General features: G+C 42.1%; 1 protein-coding gene across 3 annotated transcripts in view; it reads right to left on the bottom strand.

Moving 5' to 3' along the window:
* VTI1A (vesicle transport through interaction with t-SNAREs 1A) overlaps positions 1-24,344 on the bottom strand; it is a 190,219-nt gene that overhangs the window by 59,837 nt on the left and 106,038 nt on the right. For 2 of the 3 annotated variants that reach the window (XM_072423274.1, XM_072423275.1), the window contains 2 exons: positions 22,273-22,343; positions 21,358-21,419 (listed from right to left, as the gene is read on the bottom strand). In XM_072423274.1, the coding sequence (XP_072279375.1) occupies positions 21,358-21,419; positions 22,273-22,343 (133 nt within the window). Of the gene's footprint in view, positions 1-21,346; positions 21,420-22,272; positions 22,344-24,344 lie in introns of all 3 variants that reach the window. The other variant, XM_072423276.1, reaches the window with a different exon arrangement.

Genomic DNA, 24,344 nt, shown 5'->3' with positions numbered 1-24,344 from the left:
TACAGAAAATGATGACGATTTTTAAAAGATGGGACTGAGCCATATGGAAATGTGATTATATTTTATTTATAAAGTGCGATGTATTATGTAGTGCTGTACACTGAATAATAATGTGACACAAAAATACAAACTGCAGACAAAGCAAGAATGAAAACATTGCAGCGAGGGTCCTGCAGGTAGAAGTGATAGGGGTGCAGCAGGGTTCCCCTTAAGGTTGTGACAGGCTCCCAGTCCCTTCAGCCATTGGGACAGAAAGTTGCTGAGTAAGTGGGAGAATACGCAAACCGCAATTGTTCCGGTTTTATTTTCTCACACATGACGAGGCAGATTTCAGCTAGTGTGTTATTTAACCACTGAGAGGGTGGCAGAAATAAGGAAGCTGGGCCGTGGGAGCCAAACCATGAGAACACTGGCGGCCGGCGTCAGATTTCTCCTGTATGGACCAGGCCGAGGGGAAATTTACTGAAGAGCAAAGAATACAGAAAATGTCTGTTTTACTTATTCAAAGAGCTTTTAGGTGATGGATGGAGGTCCTGGATTCATTTACCATCAGTAGCAATATATACATAGTCTGTGCTCATATATAGAGGGCACCTGATTCCTCCAGATTATAAAAAAAATACTTGGAAGACTGAATAGCTGCAACATAAATTGGATCAATAGTGTCTAAGGGGGACATTAGAGTGTCAGCTCCTCTGTACGGAGACTGATTGGACTGGCTCAGTGTTCTCTGTACAGCACTGCGGTATATGTCAGAGCTTGGCTCAGTGTTTTCTGTAGACCACTGCAGTATATGTCAGAGCTATATAAATGTACAATAATAGTGGGGGGACATTGGAGTGTCAGCTTTTCCGGTGCAGAAGATGATATCTGGTTAACTGCTGAATATTTTGCTGCTGCACCCATAAATAAACTTCAAAGACAAACTGGAAGCCTGATAAGAATACAAAAGGCAGCAGCTTGTGCCCGGTTATCAAGGTTCCGATTCGCTCTCCACTTTCACATGTGACATTCACACAGAATTTGTCTCTGGGAACTTGTTCCGGACTCCTGGGCCAATAGCAGATAACAAGCGAGCTCTTGTTCGCCTCCTCCAACCTGCAACCAAATTACCTTTTTCCTAATGAAGTCAGTGGTGGGGCCCTTAGTGTCTGAGGTAACAATGCGCCATTTGATCCGGGAATTCTCCCCGGGGAACTGTGATACCTTGGTGCCAGCTTTTTTCAATTAGCTGACCACAGTGAGCAAACAGCTATTACTCTGGTGACTGTGTGGGATACAGAGCAGCGCAGTGTCTGCACGGCCCAAACCACAACATGTTTCTAAGAAAAGCGGAGAGCGAAAACAGAACAATGAGGTCATGTGACAAAAACTTCTTGCCCGCTGACAGTGTGATGTAATACTAAAACATTGAGTAATGCCCTTTAACCCCTCACCTTCAAGGAGCCGTTTGTTTGGTATTTTACCAGTAATGGATTCTTCAAATATTACAATAAAATGTTCAAGCTTTATAGCTGATTTTAGATTTTGCATTTCTTACTGCAAAATATGCAAAGATAAACTGTATGGCCAGCAAAGAACCCAGCTCCCAATGATGGGGTTCTGGTGCCCCCAGTGATGCGTCCTGTTTATATTCCATCATACAACGACATTGTAGACAACTGTGCTCTTCCAGCCTTGTGGTCACAGTTTGGTTAGGATTTTCTGTTCCACCGTGACGAGTGTCCTGACCTCACCCCTACTGACACCTTTGGGATGAATTGAAATAGTGAGCCAGGTCTTCTCATTCAACATCAGTCAATTTCCCTTTTGGCTACCTGTTGTCCCTGTGTACAAAGCCATCTCCATAAAGACATGATGTGACCATTATACTGTGGAGGAACTGGAATGTCCTGCACCAAGCCCTGACCCCCAACCCTACTAAACACCTTTGGCATTGACTGGAATGGTGGGCCAGGACTTTTCATCCCACATCAATACCTGACCTCACAACTTCTCTTAGGTTAGATTCCCACACACTCCAAAATTGTGGGAAACTTTACACTGTAGAAAGTGATTGATGTAGTTATTGACTACTATTGATTTTAGGAGCAAGCTTAAGACATGGTTTGACCAGTTTTATGTGAGGGAACTCAAGTGTCCTGCACAGAGCCCTAACCTCAACACACTGAACACCTTTGGGATAAATTGGAATGGTAAGCCAGGTCTTCTCATCCAACATTTATACCATCTCTCTCACTTACAGAAAGGCTAGATACACATAAAAAAACATACAGAAAAGAAAAACATATTCTACCCACCCTACCTCCAGCATGGAGTGATGTCATCATTCTCCGGTGAGATCCAATGGAAGTATTCCAATGAGAAGATGCAGTCCTATGAGTATCAATCACTGGAATACTCAACATTCTCTACCAGGAATCAGGATGTTGTCACCTTGTCTAGGTGACCCAGAAGAAAGTTGGGGTAAAGGCAAGTATAATATCTAAATTTTCCCTTTTATAGGTATCTGTTGACATTTTCAGCTCAACAGAATATGGGCAGGATGGATGAGGTGGGGTAAACCAACCCAGCTACCTCTGACTATATTATTAATATTTTGGTGCTGTTGGCTAACATTAATACAACGATTGGTTACTTTTGTTACCTGGAATTGCCCTGACACGAAAGTACCCTTTCAATTTAGGTTTACATGGGGCGCTACCTTTATATACCACTGTTCAGCCTGAGTTTGGCAATGATCAGACACGTACAAATTAATAATAATTCAGCGCCATGGCCGGCTAAAATCACAGCGCTCGGACAAACACTTGTATGAAGGGGAAGCAGACAGGAAGGTCAGGCATGTTTGTGAAGGAATCTGCCAAGACTGGATGAGTTTTATGAGAGCTCCCAGAGGAGAAAAACAGGTGTTTTTACACAGTGCGGGAAATGATTTATCCATCCGAGACTGCGCAGCAAGTAAATAATAGGACTCGTCATCTGCCGTATTGTTCCAGAATCCTTCTCATATGGAGGAGATTAATCTGCACATCTTGTTGTTTTCAGAAAACACAAATCTGCAGGGGACAACAATAATCTTCAGCTAAAACACAAAGAATTACAAGCGACGGAATGTTCCAGAGACCTTAAACCCGGCTGAGAGAGGCACTGAACCTCCACCCAACAGGATTCCCCTTTGGTTGTGGCTGGCCCACCAATGTCCTTTTAGCAGTAGAGCCACCCTGATGGTGCCACTCTCTGGTTACCCAGATGGTTTTGATGCTGGTATTTGCACATTGTGGGAAGCTCACAGTGTGCAGTGCAATCATAGTAAACAATTTTAGTCCGGAAGAAGAATCGGTACAACCAGGCAAGACGGGAGGGAAACCCCATCAGTCAGAATTGCTTGGGAAGGCCTAAAATAGGATATTCAATAAAAAAGAAATATTTTAATAAAAAATGTCATTAAGCCCATTGATTGGGGGGGGTCCAGGGAAGGGAAAATATAAGCAGATTAAACTTCAGTTCTAAAACCAAAGCAGTGTGAGGTATTTTTTTAACGCACAGAGAACGTCCTGTTAATAATTTAATATTTTGGGAAGAGTCATTTTACCCAATTCTCTACAAAAATCAAATTGAGAGATTATTTGGGCTCTGTAATTTTTTAAAAAAAAATCTAGATTCCAAAAAAGTGATTCTGAGCTGTTTATTACCTGTGTAACACACGGTTTAAGATTACTTTCACCGTTACTATTGGCTGCTGGTAAATAGAGTGACACGAGCCGACCCTCCGATATTTTGTTAACAAATCTCGGCACAATTTCTCAAATTGCCAGCAGCTGACAATGACAGAGTTGATGTAAATGGCCCATTCTTCTTGGTAATACCTTCATTTAAATAATAATAATATTTAGCAGGAAAATCTTCCTGAGACTCGCCACCCTGTTAACAATGGTCCGATATGAATACTGGAAAATCTTTTTTTATTTGTTCCCCCTCTAGAAATCAATTTTACCTCTTTAGGAATAATAGCATGTTTATTGCCTGGACGCGGCTCTGGCGGAAGGCTTGTAGGCTTATTATGAAAAAAATTGTGTTTTCTTAACAAGCTTTTCATGTATATTTTTTTATTATCGGGCTGAGGCATTCAGAGGTGTTAAATTAATGCAGAATTATGGGTTGCACTCAAGACAAGGAACGTGCAAAGTTTTGTTGGAATTCATTGAGTCACGTGTTGGCTGGACTGGAAAGAACAAGAGCGTGTATGGGTTTGTGAATTACAACTAACAAAATGAGCACAGAAGGGTAATTTAAAGATAATTGTTTTAGAGGCTGTAAAACACTTATAGGGTCAGCCTGAAATGTAAAATGTGTGGGGTATGAAGAAAAGGCAAACACAATGAGGGTTTTTTGTTTTTTGTTCAGGGTCAGCATGCGGACTCAGTGGCTTGTGATTTATGGCACAAGGTCTCAGGACTAAATCTTGGCCAGGACACCATCTGCATGGATTGCGTATGTTCTCCCTGTGTTAGCATGTGTTTTGTCTCGTCTCAAAAACATACATAGGATGGCTTTCTATAAAACATTGGTCTTGGGAACATTTACATGTTCTCAGTGAAGGTATCTGTGGGTATATAAAGATATTTTAGACAACTGTACTCTTCTAGCCTTGTGGTCATAGTTTGGTGAAGACCCATTCCTGTTCGGCCATGACTGTGCCCGGGGTACAAAGCCAGCTCCATAAAGACGTGGTGTCACCAATTTGGTGTGGAGGAATTCCAGTGTTCTGCACAGAGCCCTGATCTCAACCCTATTGATCACCTTTGGGGTGAATAGGAACAGCGAGTCAGGTCTCCTTCTCCAACATCAGTTCCTGACCTCACAAATGGGGCAAATGCCCATAGACACCCTATAAACCTTGCAGTAAGTCTTCTCAAAAGAGTGGCATAGAAAGATACACTATATAGCCTGAAGTATGTGAGCCCACATATAAATGATGGAGCTCAGGTGTTCCCAGTGAAGGCTCCTTTAAATCCTCCATCATACACAGACAATTGTGCTCCTCCAGCCTTGTGGTCACAATTTGGTGAAGACCCTTATCTGTTCGCCCATGACTCTACACCTGGGTACAAAGCCAGCTGGAAACAGACATGGTGTATCCAGTTTGGAGGAACCCGGGTGTCCGGCTCAGAGCCCTGACCTCAACCCTACTGGGATGAATTGTAAAGCTGAGTCAGGTCTACTCATCCACCATCAGCACCAGACATCCGAATTTCTCTTTGGCTAGATTCCTATAAACCCCCAAATTTTGGAAAACTTTACACTATAGGAAGCCATTTGTTAAATTGGTGTAGTTGTTTAATGTTACTGATTTTAGGACCTAGCTAAAGACATGGATTGACCAGTTTAGTGTGGAGGAACAAAGCCCTGACTCCAACCCTACTGATCACCTTTGTTATGGTTGTTATGTTATGGTATGGTTGTTAACAGGAATGGTCAGCCAGGTGTTCTTATTCAACATCAGTTAATTTCTCTTTTGGCTACCTGGGCACAGAGTTCTACAGGCTCACTCCTAAATTCTAAGAAACCTCACACTACAAATATTTGTTAACTCTATATAAGGAATCTAGAGATTTTACCAGCTACTAAGTAATCGTTGGTGTGCCACTGGATTAAAGGTGGTTAGATAATGGACATATGTCCTTCATGAATTATGTTGTTGAGATGACCATTCAGAATAATGAAGACCTCACAGACATCTCTGGCCACAAGAAAAACAAACAATGGTGACCTCCGAGCATTCTATTAGGAAGATACAATTAACCCCAAACAAGTCAGTGAACACTTAAACAGAACAAGTCTTTGTGCTGCTCCACGTTGAGGTGGCAGAAGGTTATCACAAAAACACAGATGTGGTGCCTCTGTCCATCTCAATGGGGGGTAACTCTGGCAATTTGTAGCTAATACTCAGACAAACTTTATTTTAACAGCCCTCGTAACACAAACAGCTATAGGAACTGTTATGGCTAACCCCCCATACAGAGGCAGATACACAGGTAAATGGACTCCGGGGAATACGGGGAGGTAAAGTGGACTCTGTGATTTTAAGGACAAGCCTTAAATAAACAATTTAACAGAAAGTGCCAATAAAAGAGTTTGTGTGTGAGCTGAGTGCATTAGGCTACAGAGGTCTGTGTATCCAGGATCGGCCTGTCCCCCCTGGCTCATTCATCAACCGGACAGGACTGAGCTAAGAGTCTATTACAAGAAAACAGGCAAAGCTACAAATTCATTTACATAAAGCAGCTTCCAGCAATGCATAAAGTGTTCAATAAAGCAGATGCAAACCCAAGTAATAAATTATCATAAAAGAATTCACCTCTGAGCCACCATGCAGAACGGTGGGTCAGTGGTTAGCACTCTGGCCAAAGCGGAGTCCCAGGTTCAAATCTCGCCCAGAACACTATCAGCATAGAGTTTGCAGGTTCTCCCGGTGTTTGCTTAGGTTTTCTCTGGGTACTTCGGTTCCTTCTCATATTCCAAAAACTTGCAGATAGGTTATTTGGCTTCCTCCTAAAATTGACCTTAGACTGTATTAACAACATATGAGTATGGTAGGGACATTAGATTGTGAGCTCCTTTGAGGGACAGCTATTGACATGACTATGGACTTTGTACAGGGGTGGGCAATATTTTGGCGCTATATAAATACTAGATACCGGTATTAATAATATTCCAATGTCTAAATCTCAAGGTTCTCCCCAGCCCCTTTTAGATGGGCACACCACTCACCACCTTTTAGTAACCACCCGGCTGTTTTTGGTTGGTACTGAAGAGTTGGGTGACAATACAAGGGCTGGCACCCACCTGCAGCTTGTTTCCATCAAGCTTAACAAAAAATTCTAGGGAAAATACTGAATCTGCACTGTTGATTAAAATAAACCTTGTTAGGAAGGAACTGGATCACAGTTGGGCCCCTGTGTTAGGCTGCCCTGCATGTGATAGGAAATGGTCGACCATTGCCACGGTCAGAAAACCAACCCAGAGCAATGGTGGAGGGAATGCATGCTTACAGGCAGTGGTGCCAGGCTGACCACCAAGGAGCACAGTTGTCAGATAGTTGTCACCATATACAAAGACAAAAATGCAGTGCCTGATTGATTTCAGAAATGGCATGAACATGTTAAAGCTTCCATAAGATTTTAGTGTTTAGGTTTCTATCCAATTTATCACATCCCTCACCAAAGCCAGGAAGGCTAATAGGTGGTTGTAATAAATCAGCAGTATTTCCTGCCTGTGGAGCGTCGTATCTGATTCTACGATTACTCTAATCAGTGGGTCTCTCGTAATACCGGCAAGCTTATATATACGAAATGTCTGTGTTTCATTAGCAAATAATACAGACTATGTCTTTCTGTGTCAGGATGAAATGATGCCGAGTAAATCACTGATTTGGAGAGTGCTGATGGAAGATTGTCCATCTGTATACTAAATGTTCTTCACTGTTGGAGAGCAACAAATAAGAGCATTCCACAAACTTGTAATATTGCTCCTAAAGCTGAGCTCCAGGCAAACAGCTCAATACGCCGACAAAATACACCAATTGGCATTCACCTATGGATACAGGTATTCTACCTGAAAAAGGGTTTGTATTTACATCCGTCCAATTATTGGGATTTACACAGCCCTGACATATTGGGCCTGATTTATCAAATCTTGCCAGGATTGGAAGACAAAGACTATTTTGAAAGAACTTGGATGATCCAGCAAACTTGTCCAGGACTGAAAACCTTGACACTTGATTTTTAAGAAATCAGTTCCAGGTTTGCTGGATCACCTATGTTCTCCCATGATAGTTTATCTTCTCGAGTCTTAGAGAGCTTTAATAAATCAAGCTCATGGAAAAACCCTGTATTAACTTGGGTACAATTGACATTTACCAAAATATCCAAGCAAAAACCCCAAAATGGGGTGCCTGTTAGGCCCTTTAGGTTTTGTCCCTCAGCCTGTAACTGGAGCAGGGGAATGATGAGCTCATAAATCTGTTTTTTCTCCACCAATCACAGTTTTCCTTGTTAGCATATGGCACTGCAGCACACCTGAGTGGCTTCTTGTTCTGCTTCTTCCATTCCCATTCTAAGCTCTGTAATATAGAAATAGAATGAGGCCGATACCCCAGCACTGATTATATTTACACATTAAACTACTGTAAGGCTGAGATGAGCTCTTCACAGATTCCTGAGTCATTGTTCACAAAGTATAAATCACACACATGACTCCCACGAGCCATGTACACAACTTCTCTGTTTCTGTTTTAATTGCTGAACTTTGGGAAACATCTCTGTGGTTTATTCAGTGTGTCGATAAAAGTGAAAAGTGCAATCATTGGGAAATAAAGGGCCAAATAAAGAATGAAATGTAAAGTTCAGTGCTGCCTAACAAGTTCCAACAGCCACAATGACAAGGAAGTAAAATTACTGTACACAGAAGCTATCATAGAAGGTTCTTCCAATCTGCTAGGTTTTCCTAAGGTTACCCCACGCTGGGGGACTTTGCTGAGAATGTCTTCATAAATATAATAACAGGAACTGCGAAAGGCTTTGCTTCTTCTAAAACTCCCCATCTGAATTTCTTGTACTTTCTCGGTGATAATTCAAGTAACACCTGACTTCTACACTGATCATTCCAAAGACTAAAATCACCGGCCTAATATTGTGGAAGTTCCCCTTGTGTTACCAAAACAGCTCAGACCCATTGAAACCCAGACTCCACAAATCCTCTGATGGTGTCTGGAACCAAAGTATTAGCAGCAGATTCTTTAGGTCACACTGTCAATGCCAGTCTGCTTTCTTTCCATAATGCACCCTGCTGCCTCTACCAACCTGCCTTTTTCCCATAATGCACCCAGCTACCTCTGCCGGCCTGCCTTCTTCCCATAATGCACCATGCTTGCCTTCCACCTGTTCCCTAGATGGACGAAGCACTTAGTATCCCTCAAAAAAAAAAAAAAAAAAAAAGATTTATCAGACCAGATCACTTTTTTCTATTACTCCATGGTCAAGTTCTGATGCTCATGTGCCCATTGCAAGCACTTTCAGCAGTGAAAAGGGTCAACATGGGTGCTGCAGCTACGAAGTCGCATCCATAGCCTTTTTCCCATAATGCTTCCTGCTACCTCTACTGGCCTTCCTTCTTTCTTTGGGCCCCTATGTCAAGGAATCACCATCTATCCTTCTTTGGACCATTTTTGGTTAGTAGTATTCATTGCATATCAGGAATCCCCCCACAAGACCTGACTTTTTGGATCTGCTCTGACCCATCTGGTTTAAAAGGTGTTGATATAATTTAAGAACTGCAATGTTGAACTAAGTACAAAGGGGCAACACAACTGTTAAAAATGTTAAAAAGCTGATTTAGTAGAATTAAAGTGTAACTGACAAAAATTTAGGTTGCTAGATCCCTGGGTGTCATTTTGCCTAATATGTTCAGAACCTTCTTTTCCTTTCTATTCCCCACTTCAATTCTGCTAATTTCTTCCAATCTCCTTCAGCCACCTCCGGTCTGCATGCATTTGCTCCAAAGTTGGGTACACATCATGGCCCTGGACCGACTTCCTAACGGCGACAACTGTCTTTGCAATATGTGATGGCACAGCTGCTGGTAGTGGACACACATAAGGATCCTAAATCAACACCACGGAGCCTCGAGTTGTTGACTATTGTTTTTTAGTTTTAAATAGCAGCACATTTGACCCAAATCATTGCCTCATTACTAGACCTCAGTGACTTTGAGCACCAACACACATCCAATGAATGACTTGTTCCTTTATCTAGGGGAAGGGCTGCCCAATAATGAGCACTTCTGATGCTCACGAGAGCTCGTTATATCCCTCAAGGGAGCCCACATGCTACCCTAATTTCATGAACAATGCTCGGATCTGTCACATCACAGATTCAACTTTTGTGTTTTCCTCAATAGCACAAATAACTAAGGTACATAGTCACAGTGGCCGTTCTCGATAGGCGTAAGCAGCCAACGCAGAGCTCCACAGATCCCTAGTTAGGAGCACTGGCGACAGTCTGCATCTACACAGTCACATTATGGCTGACAGTTGTACACTACACATAAAAATAACATCCGCCAGGAGGGAGTATGAAAGTCTGGAGAGTTTCTCTGACCACAGGGACACGTCTAGATGAAAGCGCCTGCAGCAATGCACTGCCACACTTCTTAAAGACAGCCTGTCACCAAGCCTATACCAGATAAAGGAATACATCAAGCTGATACATGGTAAAGGAAAATGGGGAGGGAATACAGAGAGTTATTGTACTGAGACAAGTTGGAGGAATGATTCTCACACTGCATCACAATGCTGCGAAAAGGCACAGAAGTGTTACAGATCAGAGAAAGAGAACATGGGGAGCCAGAACAATGACATGCTGACAGCTGGAGGTCCCAGAACAATAGTAATGTACATTGACAGTTGGGGGTCCCAGATTAATGACACGCTGATGCTTAGGGTCCCAGAACAATGATACTCCTAACAGTTGGGGGTCCCATATTTGTGACACATGGACTCCAGAGGGTCCAAGATTAAAGAAGCACTGACACTTGGGTAGCATATTGACAGTTGGGGGGGGGGGGGTACGACATTTACAACACCCTAATACATTGGGGTGTCTCAGAACAACAATGACACTGACAGGTAAAGATCTTAAAACAATGGTACTCTACACATTGACAAATTAGGGGTTCCTGATTAATAACACACTGCTTAGGGGGTCCCAGAACGATTATACGCTAATGGTTGGGGTCCTGGTTTTGTGACGCATAGTCTCAAAGGTTCAAGAATAAAGACACGCTGACACTTAGCTCCCCCAGAACAATGACATACTGATAATTAGGGGTCCCAGAAAAAAAGCATATATAGAGTTTGGGGTACCAGATTTAAGACACCTTGATACTTTGTTGGTGTCAAAACAATGACACACTAACAGTTGGGTGTCCTATATTTATGACACAAAGGCGGTAGGGGTCCCAAAACAATGACATATTCACTCCTAGGGGGCTAAAGACACATTTACACTTAGGTCCTCCAGAAAAATGACATACTGATAATTGGGGGTCACAGAAAATGGAACCCCGAGAGTTGGAGGGTACATGATTTATGAAACTGATACTATGGAAGTGCCAGAACAACGACATACTAACAGTTGGGGATTCCATAAAAATGACACCTTGACAGTTGGGGGTCAGACAACAAAGACACGCCAAAAGTTGAGCGACCAGGAACAATATCCCACTGTCGCTTAGTGTAACATTGGTTTGGGACCTTCAATCGTCGGTGAGTAATGGTTCTGGGACTGTCTAATCTCCATGTGTCTTTATTCTGAATCCTTCCACTGTTAATATGTCATTGTTGGAGGTCCCAGATAAAGGACACATGGACAGTAGACATTAACACAGAACAATAGCTCACTGAGAACAGCCCAGAACATCGCTACATTGACTTCTGGGGGGTCAAAATGAAAGACATGTTGACGCTTAGGGTTCCCAGAATAGTTTTTAAAGTTGCCGGGGTACTCGTCAGTCCCCACTTCCCTTGCGCGTGCCAGGACTGAATAAGCTCCATCCACCTGCAAGAGTTACACAATTCTGGCCTGGTCAATCAAGATGAATTTCAGGATTCAGAGGAAAAGAAAAAAAAAGATGGCGGGGCCCATGGCTGAACAGTAACAGGTGAGTATCCCCAGGGTTTAGTTAATCTTTAAGGTTTTTTATAATAATTTTGACTTTTTTGTCAATACAAACATCTAATCAAACTAAATTATCACAAAATTGTATGAAAGGTGTCTTCCTTGCACCATAATAAACAAATGCACCATATAAATACCTCTTTAGTTTCGAATAGACAAATCAATTCTGACATTCTTGGGACAGAATCAATCAGCCAGAGCTGAATTTTATCCGCAGCCGCTATTGTTTCTGCCCAGGGAAAGCCAGCGCCGAGGTTTCCTGCGACCTTCCTGATTTGCCTAAATATACACTTGCTGAATTGAAGCGTGCATGTTTATGCAACTAATGTTAGTGGGAAGGAGACTAATCTGGGGCTTCCTACAGGATCATTCAATGGGATTATCTGAAATTTAGCTTCCTTCCCCATGACCAGAATGTTCTTAATTACTGTCATTTCTGACAAGCTGCTGAAATGTTTATAGAAGGACATAAATACCAGCTTCTATGTGAACTCAGTTACTTAACAAAGGTTTGCTATTGCTCTCTATATTTTTCGGCAAGCTTACTGGAGTTTGGCTGACTGGACTTGCTGATCCATCACTAGTAGCCTCTGGGTGGGACTTTTAGCTGCCCCTCGGGGGTGGGTAAGTTTCAGACAACTTTAAATCTAACAGCTGCGGAAACTAGGACCGAAGGGTTTGGGAGTTATCAGAATGGGTCACAGATCTTCTAAATGTGCAATGGAGGAGAATATTAGTAGAGAAGCATGCAACACAAAGCACTGCAGGCTGTGGGTGAATGGCATGCAATGGCAAATAAGAACTTTACTCTGCTATACTTACTATGCCTCAAGTCAAGTGATGTCTGTGTGCTACTTCTTCACTGTGCTCACCTGATCTTTTTGGGGTTTTTACGTTTTTGATTTAACCAAGCTTTATTTGGGGTCCCTGCTGCACTGCATGGGATAAATATGTTTGGCAAGGGGAAAGTAAAGCACAAGTGTTAACCTTTTTTTTTCACTCCTTAAGGATTATTCCTCATCACATTCACTACCTGGTCACAGTTCCTGAACTCATCCCATACAATGCAGGACCGACAATCGTGCACTGCGCAAAAGGACGACAAGGGCCTGCATACAACCTAGACAATGAAGAAGAGTGCTGCCTGCTGGCTAGCCAAAGGAACATTCAACCCATGAAGTATAGGTAACGGGAGGAGGGGGTCATCTGTCATTGCAGGACTAAATTTAAAACAATTGGACTTGGAAATTAAGATACACTTACAGGCTTGGTCCCCACAACATGAGGAAAGTAGAGGACTGATGATCTCTTTTCTATTTCTCACTTTCTTTATCGCTTTCTTCTTCTATTTGTCTGTGTTTTGTTGGCAAATGATCACAGCACTATAACCGACTGGCTCCTTGTGCTGGTCCTCCCTTCCCCAAACTGGGAATTTCTAGCTAGCAATAATACTAATGACAAGTCAAATTTGGTACTTGCACTGAAGTATCTGCTTGGAGCTCAGCCCTGATCCTGCAAGTTGTCCCATTTGTTCACTCACCTGCATGTTGTCCCATTTGTTCGCTCACCCCTTGTACATTTTTTTTTGTATATGTTCCATACACAATGTTCTTGCACTTCGAAACCCCAATAATACAGCCAGTGAACCCACCTTTAAACCACATTTATATGTATCAAACACACATTTATTGGAATAAAATGTAGCAATTTATTTTTCCACCGTAACAGAAAAGGGAGAAGTTGTGCGAAATGACGTTGAAGTGACAAAGCTCTGGGCTGACACAAGCTTCCTTTGCTTTGGAGACACTGTGATTATCAAACCCCCTTTGTTTGCTGAACTTGGTACTGTGCACCCAAAACTCTTTCTTGTTTGCAAGATAACACCAGCCTTGTGTCTGTGAATGACACTTTTAAAGACAGACTCCGAGCTCTGTGACTTCAGATCTTTGTGTCAGGCGTGCAGCCCGACCACCTGCACTCAAAGCTTGAAGCCTAGCTGCCTCGTACCACCCTACAGTACACTGAGCGCCTTCAAACAAGCCAACAACAAGAGCGGCTCGAGCTGTGGGGAGATGGAGGCTGCTTAATTCACACTAATGGGCACACTGGCTCCATTATGTCAGAGCGCGGTGAAGTGGAAGCAGGTGAAGAGCGGACAATCGTTTTATTAGACACAAAGGAGACAGTGACGCACTAGACCGGCGGCGGCAGTGGCCGAAGAAGGGTTAAACGTCGCCGCTCAACAACATTTTTTACTGGCAGAGAAGCCAGGCTTTATTGTGAGAGACCAAGGGGGGGCACGTCGCCTTATGAATCCAGGACGGTGCATTCTGTTCAGGCTGGAGAGGGCCACACACATTGCGATGTTTTCTCAAAACCCAATTGTCTTACCCAATTGTTAACGCAATTATAATGCAACGTTACCACAGACAGCATGAGACAAATACAAAGTCTGATGCTAAGGTTATTCCCATATGTGAAGATTTCGATTGAATAAAACCTTAATACCTGCTTTAGAAGATGTCATGTAGAAATGTATGGTCATGTTGAATGTACCAACACCAAGCTCATGAGATTCATATATATAGGTGAAGCTCTAGCAATAAAAGATTGTAGTTTGGGTATTTGTCGCTATGTGGTTTGTGGCCCACACTATGCATCACATTACTGACCACTGCTCTGTGCTACAGATCTAACAGCCCCGAGTCTGGTCTCTGTCCTGCCACTGCATTGTATTGAGACCTCAGCTCCACTTTACCTCACCACCTTCCACAACCCAGTGTTCCATCCTTATGTCTCAGCACCACTGGTCTCTGCTGCACCGCCTGTCACTGAAGATCCCAGCACTGTTGGTCAAGTCTCTGCTCAGCCACCGCTCAATGCTCTGTGTTTTAGGTCTCAGCATCCCTATTCTGGTTTCTGTTCTATTACTGCCCTGTACTGAAGGTCTTAGCATCACCGATCACCACCCTACCCCACTACGCGTTACAGTCAAAAGCTTTGTGCTTTATGTCTCAGCATCACTGGTCTGGTCTCTGCTTCATCACCTGCCACTGAAGGTCTCAGCACTAATGTCTCTGCCCTGCAACCTCTATATGATCTGTGCTTTAGCCCTGCCATTGCCCTGTACTAAAGGTCTCAGGACCACTTGTTTTCCCTCAACCCCACCCCCTGATTCAGCCCAAAGTTTTGTCCTTTATGTCTCGGCACCACTGGTCTGGTTTCTGCTCCGCCACCTGCCACTGTAGGTCTCGGTACCACTAGCCAAGTCTCTGACCTGCCACTGCCCTATGCTCTTTGCTTTAGGGTTTAGCTTATTTGGTCTGTTCTTTGCCATGCCCCCTACCACTGAAGGCATCAACATTCTTAATCTGGTCTATGCCCTGCCACTTCAAGCCTAATTAGCACTTTTCTGGTCTATACCCAGCCACTGCAGGTTTCAGCAACACTGGTATGCCCTATACCCTGTCACCTAGCACTTCAGGTGTCAGCACCACTGGTCTGGTTTTTATCCTCACACTGCAAATCTCAGCACCCCTTGCTTGTTCTCTACCCTGCCTCCTGCAGGTTTTAGAACCACTGGTCTGATCTTCACCCTGATCTAGTCTTTAAGTTGGCCTCTATGCCTCTATGGCCTCTGCAGGTCTCAAACTACTGGGCAAGTCTCAACATTATCAATTGGCACACATAACTGTTAAGGCGACAGGAAACATGGTAACTTGTAGGGGAAGAGGTTTCTTTCTGTTTCCAGCACTCCTGTCCCCACTGTCGGACAACATTCTTGGATGTGGACATCTTATTCCGTTTTTGTAGTTGGCACATGTTTGTGATTCACACAGAACACCCATCTTTTTCCCTCAGTATTGGGATCCAGGAACTAATACACACACACAAAATGGCAAATCATACGTGTTTTTAACAATTGCAGGTATTATAGGTGTGAAAAACACATTGATTGAACAAAAATATGAATCAAAACTGTGAAATTAAGAAAAAGACCAAAAAACTGAATACTGCGGGTACAACCACATATAGTTAATAGGATATAATATTTCTCTATATGGGAGGTGTAGTAGTATGCATTTTAACTTGCAGGTTGTTGGCCTTTCCTAAAAACATTTTCACAATATAAAAATAACACACACAGTACAGGGGCTAAAAAAACACTTCATTTCTGCTGCAGTTCTCACTTTGAAGAAGTGTGAATGGGCCATTATACGTCAGATTTCTTGCTTGAAAGTTTTTACGCTACAGATGCAATAAAGGTTTCCTTGTAAGTGATTTCTTTAGCAATTCACAAATCGTCTTTCTCGCTGACGTACCCAGGAGAATATATTATAGGAAGACTGATAGTGGCGCTATAATTAAACCTAAATAGGATGTAACAAGCTACAACGATGAGTGACAAAGCCATTAAGAGCTAAGAGTCTGCCTTCGCCATAGCTAAAGCAAAAAGCATCCTTGACAGGATCTGTCAGTGGGCGGCATTGTCCAGTGCGTCCTACGTGTCGCTGCTGCGGAGAGCAGGTGCGGCCCAAGAAGGGCTCCGTGCTTCCAGGAAGATAACAGAACCCCTAATTCTTCACTGTGGTCGTACGTAAAGTCCCTGGGCCAGTCCCGATCTGTATCAGAGTCTATAAATCCTCCTATTTTTTAACCTTTCACAGATTTACAAGTTGGAATTCTTAGGCAATAAGTGATGTCGTCTCCCGAGGCTCGGCCTGACAGTGAATTTATCTGCTCCAGATGTTTTGTTCATTAGGAAACTGAGGAGTTTTCTTAATAAAATTTGGAAAGGAGATGGGACTACGAGGAGGGTTGCACGTCATTGCCATCTCGCTCTTGCCTTTTGCAGGCAAGGATCTGATTTTTAGATTGGGCGGTGGGGGGGGGTTGTATCTAATAACTGATTGTAGGTTGAGTTAATTATCTTGTTTGCTTGAAATCCTAAACCATGGAGAATTTGGGTTGTTGAGTTGAGTATCTATTACAAAAACACAAATTAGGCCTAGTGAACGACCCCTTATGACATTAACTCTTTCTGTGTTGGGACTAAATATTCCTAAAGGGAAGATAAAGATGTATTAAAACATTATTAGTTTTAAAATGAATCTCTGCAATGTCCAGGGTAATTGCAATGGAGACCTTCACAGGCACTTGAAAGCAAAGGTCGTGTGGTACAGATCATCGGATTTAGGCATAGTTATGGGATTCCCATGTCATAGCCCTTTCGTGAGTCAAAATGCACTTTTGGCTGAATGGGAACACATTTCCACAAATACACCCCCAAATCTAGTAAATATCCCTCCATAAAGCGAGATTGTTATAGGGCACCTTCATGTAAATGGCCTTGGTTTTAAAGGATGTCCAATTAGTTGATGTAAGTGGGAAGGTCTCCCCAGCCCCAGCAGGTTTCCCCAGCCTTTGTCATAAAGTTTCAATATAAAATATAATACACAGAAATAAAAAATATAACATTAATCTCTTCCATGTGTACATCTAAAAACATAAATACCCTTAACGCTATGAATTCCATTTAAATGTGCCCCACTGCCCAGTTTACCCTCATACGATGAACTCACAGACCATGTGTTCATGGCTTATTTTTACTCTCCGAACTCAGCAGCTCCTGAAGAATTCAAAATGTTCTTAAAAAAAAAAATAATAATAATAAAACCTCTCAGCCTTTTCAGAAAATGTTCCTTGAGGTTTCTTTTCTGCTTTTTTTATTCATTTCTTTTAAAAGAGGAAGCGCTGAGGAAACAAATAGGCGACTGTAAAGATCCATTTTAAGAAGGAAAAATAAACATGGACCAGGAATGAACTGCAGAAAAAGGTTACTCTTTCAGTTAACTCTGGGTGTATCTTTCATACTAGCGAGCTCTGAATATTCGGAGCATGGGGTCTGCATGGAAAATGGCTATTTTAAGGGGATAAATGCGACTATAAAAAACACAGAGAATGATTTTTAAGTCCACATGACCAGACTTGAGAGGACAAGATTATCAGAGGGCAAAGAACAACCAAACTGGCACGGAGGAGCCAACAAACAGGGCCAGTGTGTGTAGTATATAGACAGCACGGCTGTCAGATTAGTACAAATCTACAAAATGTACAAAGCTTTCAGATGCATCTAAAGCCAAAACTTTTTTTTGGTAATATCCCTGCATATTATAAAACCAAATTCATGGCTCTGGAAAGGGGGTCACCAGATAATTACCCCTGCTCCAGTGACAACTACATTTTTGGATTTCCCCATTTTGCTCACCAATAGGGGAATCATTTTTTTCATATTCATTATGGAGACATTGTGTTTCCAATAGGAGATGGTTGGAAGCCTCTTTTATATTCCAGGGCATTCAAATAAACGATTAATGTTTTCATATAGGAAACGTATTCCATCCCTTGCTGTATATGTTTATAGCCTGGATAGATCTGATCTTGTTTAGTGCAGTTAACTCCTCCATATACCCACTTATATCTCCTTCATTTATCCACGTATGCTTTGTTTGACACAGACAAAAAAGCAATGTGTTCAATGTGTAGGCTCATTTTTATCACAACACGACCTCAAACTGTTATTTATCCTGCTGACTTTTTCCTACAACGGAAGAGCTATCCACAGCTTGCATCAACAGGAATTCACTTTTGCCCTGTCTCCACAGACATGAATGTGTCACCCCATTTGTCACAAAAACAGATTAATGGCTGACAACTGATGCCTATGGGCTGCTTGAGACACTTGTAGACATTAGGATAAACACAAAAAAAGAAGAATCACTATTTAGCACTACCGGTCAGAAAGCAGGGCCCACATATGTACAAATATGTCTGACCCAAATCTATTATTACTTATATCTGGTTAGTTTTATATTTCTAGATGCACTTTAGGGCAGCCATATTCGCACATTGCAAATGCACGCTCTGCTTCCTATTGGCATTTGGCAATTGGCATGCTAGTAAGTCAAAATATGTAATCGTAAAATAAATGATCTAGGTAACTCTTGAAAAGGTTGTGCAACATGCTTCAGATGCCAATCTGTGGTCTCTCAGTGCCAACATACTCTAGATGCTACTTAAGGCCAATTGGTATTCTAACAGTGCCCATTTGTCACCATGGGCCAAATAATGGTCCTCAAACTCCCAAATGCCACCTTTGGTCAAATGATGGTTTGAGGGTGCTCAAGTGCCCTAAATACAACCAATAGTCATGCACCCTAAATGTGGTGTTAGGCCACATTTAGGGTGCACACAGGGCACACACAGTACCCACAGACCTTAAATGCTCTTCATTGTCCATATTAGCCTAATACAACATCTAGCGTACATGACTACTGTCTGTATTTAGGGCACTTAAGCACTCTCAGACCATCATTTGACCAAAGGTGGCATTTGAGGACCATTGACCATTGGCCTGGTGACAAATGGGTACTGTCTGAATACCAATTTGCCCAGAGTGTCATCTAGGGTGAGCTGGCACTGTGAGACCAAAGATGGGCAATCTAAAGCATGTTGCACAACCACAAGGTCAGGTGCCCTAAATACGATCAAAGGTCAATCAATGATCATGCATTGTAGATGCGGCCTTAGGCCAATCAAGGAACTCACAGTGCCCACACACCCTAAATGCCACTTTAGGCATATCAGTAGTCTGAAAATGGCCAAGTATCCATATGTCATATTAAGCCAATCAATGATCAACCAATGGTGCTCAAGTGTCCAGAGGCCATGTGTGGTCAACTGATGGTCTGACAGTGGTCAAGCTCCTTAACAATCTTCAAAAGTCAATCAATAGTCATGTATCCTAGATGCTACCTTAGGCCAATCAATGATCTCACAGTGCCCACGCAACCTAAATGCCATTTAAGGACAATCAGAAACTTGACAATGTCTTGGCATCCTTATGTCATCATGAGCGAATCAATGATCAGATGCCATCTTTGATCAAGTGATGACCTGACAATGGTCAAGTGTCTTAAAAACCATCAAAGGTCATTCAATGGTCAAGCACCCAGATGCTGCCTAAGGCTAATGGATGATCTCACAGTGCCCATGTAGCCTAAATGACATTTTAGGCCAATCAGTAGTCTCACAATGCCCTAGCATCCATATGCTATCATATGCCAATCAATTGTCTGATGGTGTTCTAGTGTCCAAATGCCACCTTTGGTCAACTGATGGTCTGACTATGGGTGTGTACCTTAAATACCACCAAAAGGTCAATCAATGGTCACATAACTTAGATGGTGTTTTAGGCCCATCGATCTAAATGAACCCTAAATGCCATTTAAAACCAATTGGTAGTCCAACAATGACCAAGCATCCATATGCTATTATATGCCAATCAATGGTTTAATGGTGCCAGGCGCCACCTATGGCAAACTGATGGTCTGACAGCACCCACACACCCTAGATGCCACCCTCAGTCCATCTATAGTCTTGTCAGTGACTAAATATTTCATTACAATTGTGCAGCTCTCCCATTCCCAATACTCACCAAAAGAATTCCAATGATTAGTTAGGGGAGGATTTCCTGCATCTGATAACAGAGTCTGCGTCTCTTCGCGGAAGGTGCGGTACATCAAGCAGAAAGAGAAGCTCGGGGACGGCAGATGCCATAAATCCTTATTTCAGCCGCTCGCCTAAAAGGCCGGAACGGCAAGAATAAACTATTTTCTCTAAATGTTATGTCTGATTAATCCTGGCCGCTAAATGACAACTGAACTTTAACATTAATATGATATTATTTAAATAACGGGCGCTTTTTTTTGTTTCCGCTAAAAATGATGAATGATTTTCAGACAGCTCAATCGACATGAAGCGAAGGGCTCCTTTAATGAGATTTGACAAAACGAAAGACAAGCACCGGGTATTTGTTACAGCTCATGTGGTGGAGGATCGGGCTGGGGAGACCTCCAACCCCCCCCCCCCCCGCCAGATTGTCTACACGCACCGGAGCATCTATATCAATTGCTCTGCTTCTCCCGGCAGGATTTCACATTTAGATGGTGTCATTTTCATATTACTCTTAATCAGTCCATCCTGCAGGCCTGAACTGAAGAGGTGGGAGGTTGAGGAAACATTGGTGTTAACCCATTCTTTGGTGTTGTGGGTTATGTTGATGGTTGAGGAATTACAACAAGCCGAAGAATTAGGAGGGGTTTCCACCACCTTGTGCATAGTTCTGAGGTTTTTACATCTGCTGGGCCCATTATGAAAAGTTCCTTCCATAGAAAGCTGACCTGGTCCATTACGCTTCACTGATAATTAAAATATCAGTTGGGGGGTGGGGCATCACTAAGAACATTGAACGTTCTCTTTGTATAGTTTTGGAGGATTTTTTTACTTTACCGGAGAAAAACAAATCTGATTTGGTTCCCAATATGACGGAACGTAGATATGAAAAGAATAAATCAAACACGTCTGATCAAACATTGGCACCGAACAACTGAAACCTGAACAATATTACCTTTAAATTTGTGTTTTTTTCAGTTTACAAAGAGGTAAAATGTTTGGGACACTTTTTTAAACTTTTAAACATTACGTCATTTCATGCAGTGTGATTTCATACAAGCCGACTTCCGAGGAACAAGGAAGCATCTCCCTACCTTTGTCTTACCTTCGTAACATTCCCGTCAGGATCCTGGAACTTTTTCCCAAATTTGTGTCCGTTTCCCTGAGCTTAGGAGGAAAAAAAGTAGGTCTCAGTTTCCACATTACAAACAACTATGGAGGATTATTAAGAATAAGGGAAATGTTATGGAAATTAATAATTAATGATCCTGTGTGACTGGAAGCCCACACATAGTAACATAAATGGATTCAGGCTCCGTAAAGGGAACATTCAACCCAACACACAAAGGTTTCAGTACAGCGTTGTCCTGTCTTATGGTCACATCACAATACCTGATATAGCCAGTCGGTGGCTATGCAAGCAGGAAAATCTGCCCCTCAACTTACCCTTCATTCAAATCTGCTCTCCAGTCTCCCCTTTACTCAAATTGCTGTTTAGCCTCCCTTTCATTAAATTTGCCCTCCACCATTTCCTTTCATTAAATTTGCCCCCTAGCCTCCTCTTCAATCTTTTACAGTTGTATCAGCTCCTCCGCTGTCTGGAATTGCTTACTTTGATTTCACTACTCACTGAGGGTTTACAATGTACATTGGAAGCTGCAGCAAGTCAGATAGAGCCTGCCATATTTCCTGGCTTAAAGAAAGCCAGCACCATCCAGCCCCTCCCTCCCCAGCCTGATTGTACCTGACTCCATCCCTTTTAAGTACTGGATTTCAGTTTTCAATCCAAATATTTTATTATTGTAATAATAATATTAATATCATTATCATCATTGATATAATTTACCAATAATAGCATAATTTTTCCTGGGCAATGGTCACCAGGACTCCAGACAAGTGGAATCCACCCAGTAGGGCACAACAATATCATAAACCTAACCCCTTCATTTTCTATCCACAACAAATGTACAATGTAAAGTATTCTTAAGGAAAATGCATTATTGATGTGGAGATGACTTACTCGCTCTCTTGCTCTCTGGATCTTCTCCCGGTCCTGGTTCAGGTTTTCCAAGATATTCTGCCCAATTTGCTCTGTGGAGACATAACAAAAGAGTGATGAATGTTGTGACAAATTACGGCAATATGAAAGTGATATCATTTTAGGAATCTGAAAATTAGCAAGGTTTTGCTAAAAGTGGAATTTTATCCCATATATTTGCTGGGCCAAGCCTTAAAAGTACATTGGGTGTACCAGAAATGGCCATAATTAGGCCAAGGCCAAAGAAAGAAAACGTTTAGGGATTTATATCAGTGTTCTCTCAGCCCCTTTTAGCTGGGTTCACCACCTGGCACTTTTTAATAACCAACCGGCTGTTTTTGGGTGGTTACTGAAAAGCTGGGTCACAATACCCACCTACAGTTTTGTCCCACCCAGTTTAAAAAAAAATCCAAGGAAAAAAATAGTCCTACTTCCCATAAGTGGACCAAAGCAGGAATTTACTGGCATACCCATATCAAAAGAATTACCTTCCATTTTATTTCAAACATGTATTTATAAAAACATAATGTCAACATATACAACATACATTCAAAAAAAAAGGACCATGACATGGCTTTACCTCACAATTTGTGCACATATACAATAAAAAATTGTCAAATTTTTGTTCTCTGCAGCACAACGCATTTCGTGGCAGTAGCCACTTCTTTAGAGGATTTGATAGCAGAACAACAAAGCAAACAAACACAAATCCAAAACACCAAGGCGATGTTAAAATCTGCGTCTTTCCCACACTGCATGCAAGGCAGGTATTATGGTGAGCATTGGATTAGTGTCAGGTGAAGGTAATGTCTCCAAAATGTCACCAGTACCCTTTTCCTGGGTCAGTGACTCAAAGGTTGTTTGATATGCACACTTTAGCCTGATCCCACCATCGGCCCAGCAAGCATGCCATGTAGAACAGGGCAGAACGCTGTATATAGAAGCAAAGTGATGGACAAAATGACCTCCATGTGCTGAATACAGAATCCAACTCCAACGATTATCCATAGTTTTTTACCTAACCCCCTGAATATTCTCAGGCGTTTGCCCTCTCCCAGATTTCCAAACAAGCATCATCCTGCATAAGGAGGGCCTGTTGGTCTTCTTTTACAGCTTGTACACATCAACTTTTTGTACATTCTGGAAAATCCATCAAAGTAGCCATTACATCCTTTTATTAGTGAGAGCTACCATGGTGCAGGTGGCAGATATGGAACTCCAAGAATTACAGAATCTAAAAAAAACACATCGAGAACCCCAATTTCGGGTGTCAAGTTTGCATTTTAGATACAGTTGGGAAGTTTTGGAAGCTGTGTAATTTATTTTTTGCTTTGTTATTTCTATACTCTTTCCTTTTTTAATGGTCAGGGATGAAAGGTTTTCCAGTTGGTGGCACACTAATTGCTTGTTCTATTTATGGTTAGCCGGGTTTTTACATAGAAAAGGCATGTGTTTCTTCCAGTCACGTCATTCACCTTAGCCTATTAAAAAAAGTGAACCCTTAATATTCACCATCCCTTAACAACAAAAAGAGATTGTTAGAGCTACCCCATCATCAACCTTGACAAAACCATAAGGAAGCAGCACAATGTACTTTTTTTTTAATTTCTATTATAACATTCATTTGACTTGATTCTTCCTCATTGGCACACGTATGGTATTCTTCATTTCACTCCCAATAATCTCATTTGACCAAACAACAAACTCATAAAGGAAGAATAAAGAAAAGATTTGACACCTGTGGTTGTCGGAGCTGTGGGTTCAATAAGACTGGATTGATACCAAGCGTTATTTCATAAACATCAATTCAATACTGTTCATGTCTAGAAATCAAACTTTGGGCCTGGTTTTTTAAAGCTCTCCAAGTCAAGAGAAGATACATTATTATGGGAGGACCTGGGTGATCCAGCAAATCTGGAATGGCTCTGGTCCAGGATTGAAAACCATTGCTCTGTACAGAACTGCCGTATACATCAAAGCTATATAAATGTATAATAATAGTGTGTGACTGTGAGGGGACATTAGAGTGTCAGCTCCTCTGTACAGAGACTGAT

The sequence above is a fragment of the Pyxicephalus adspersus genome, chromosome 10, assembly GCF_032062135.1.
Source record: "Pyxicephalus adspersus chromosome 10, UCB_Pads_2.0, whole genome shotgun sequence".
Classification (NCBI taxonomy): Eukaryota; Metazoa; Chordata; class Amphibia; order Anura; family Pyxicephalidae; genus Pyxicephalus; species Pyxicephalus adspersus.
The sequence above is the reverse complement of the archived record's forward strand: the minus strand, read 5'-3'. Positions and strand labels throughout refer to the sequence as shown.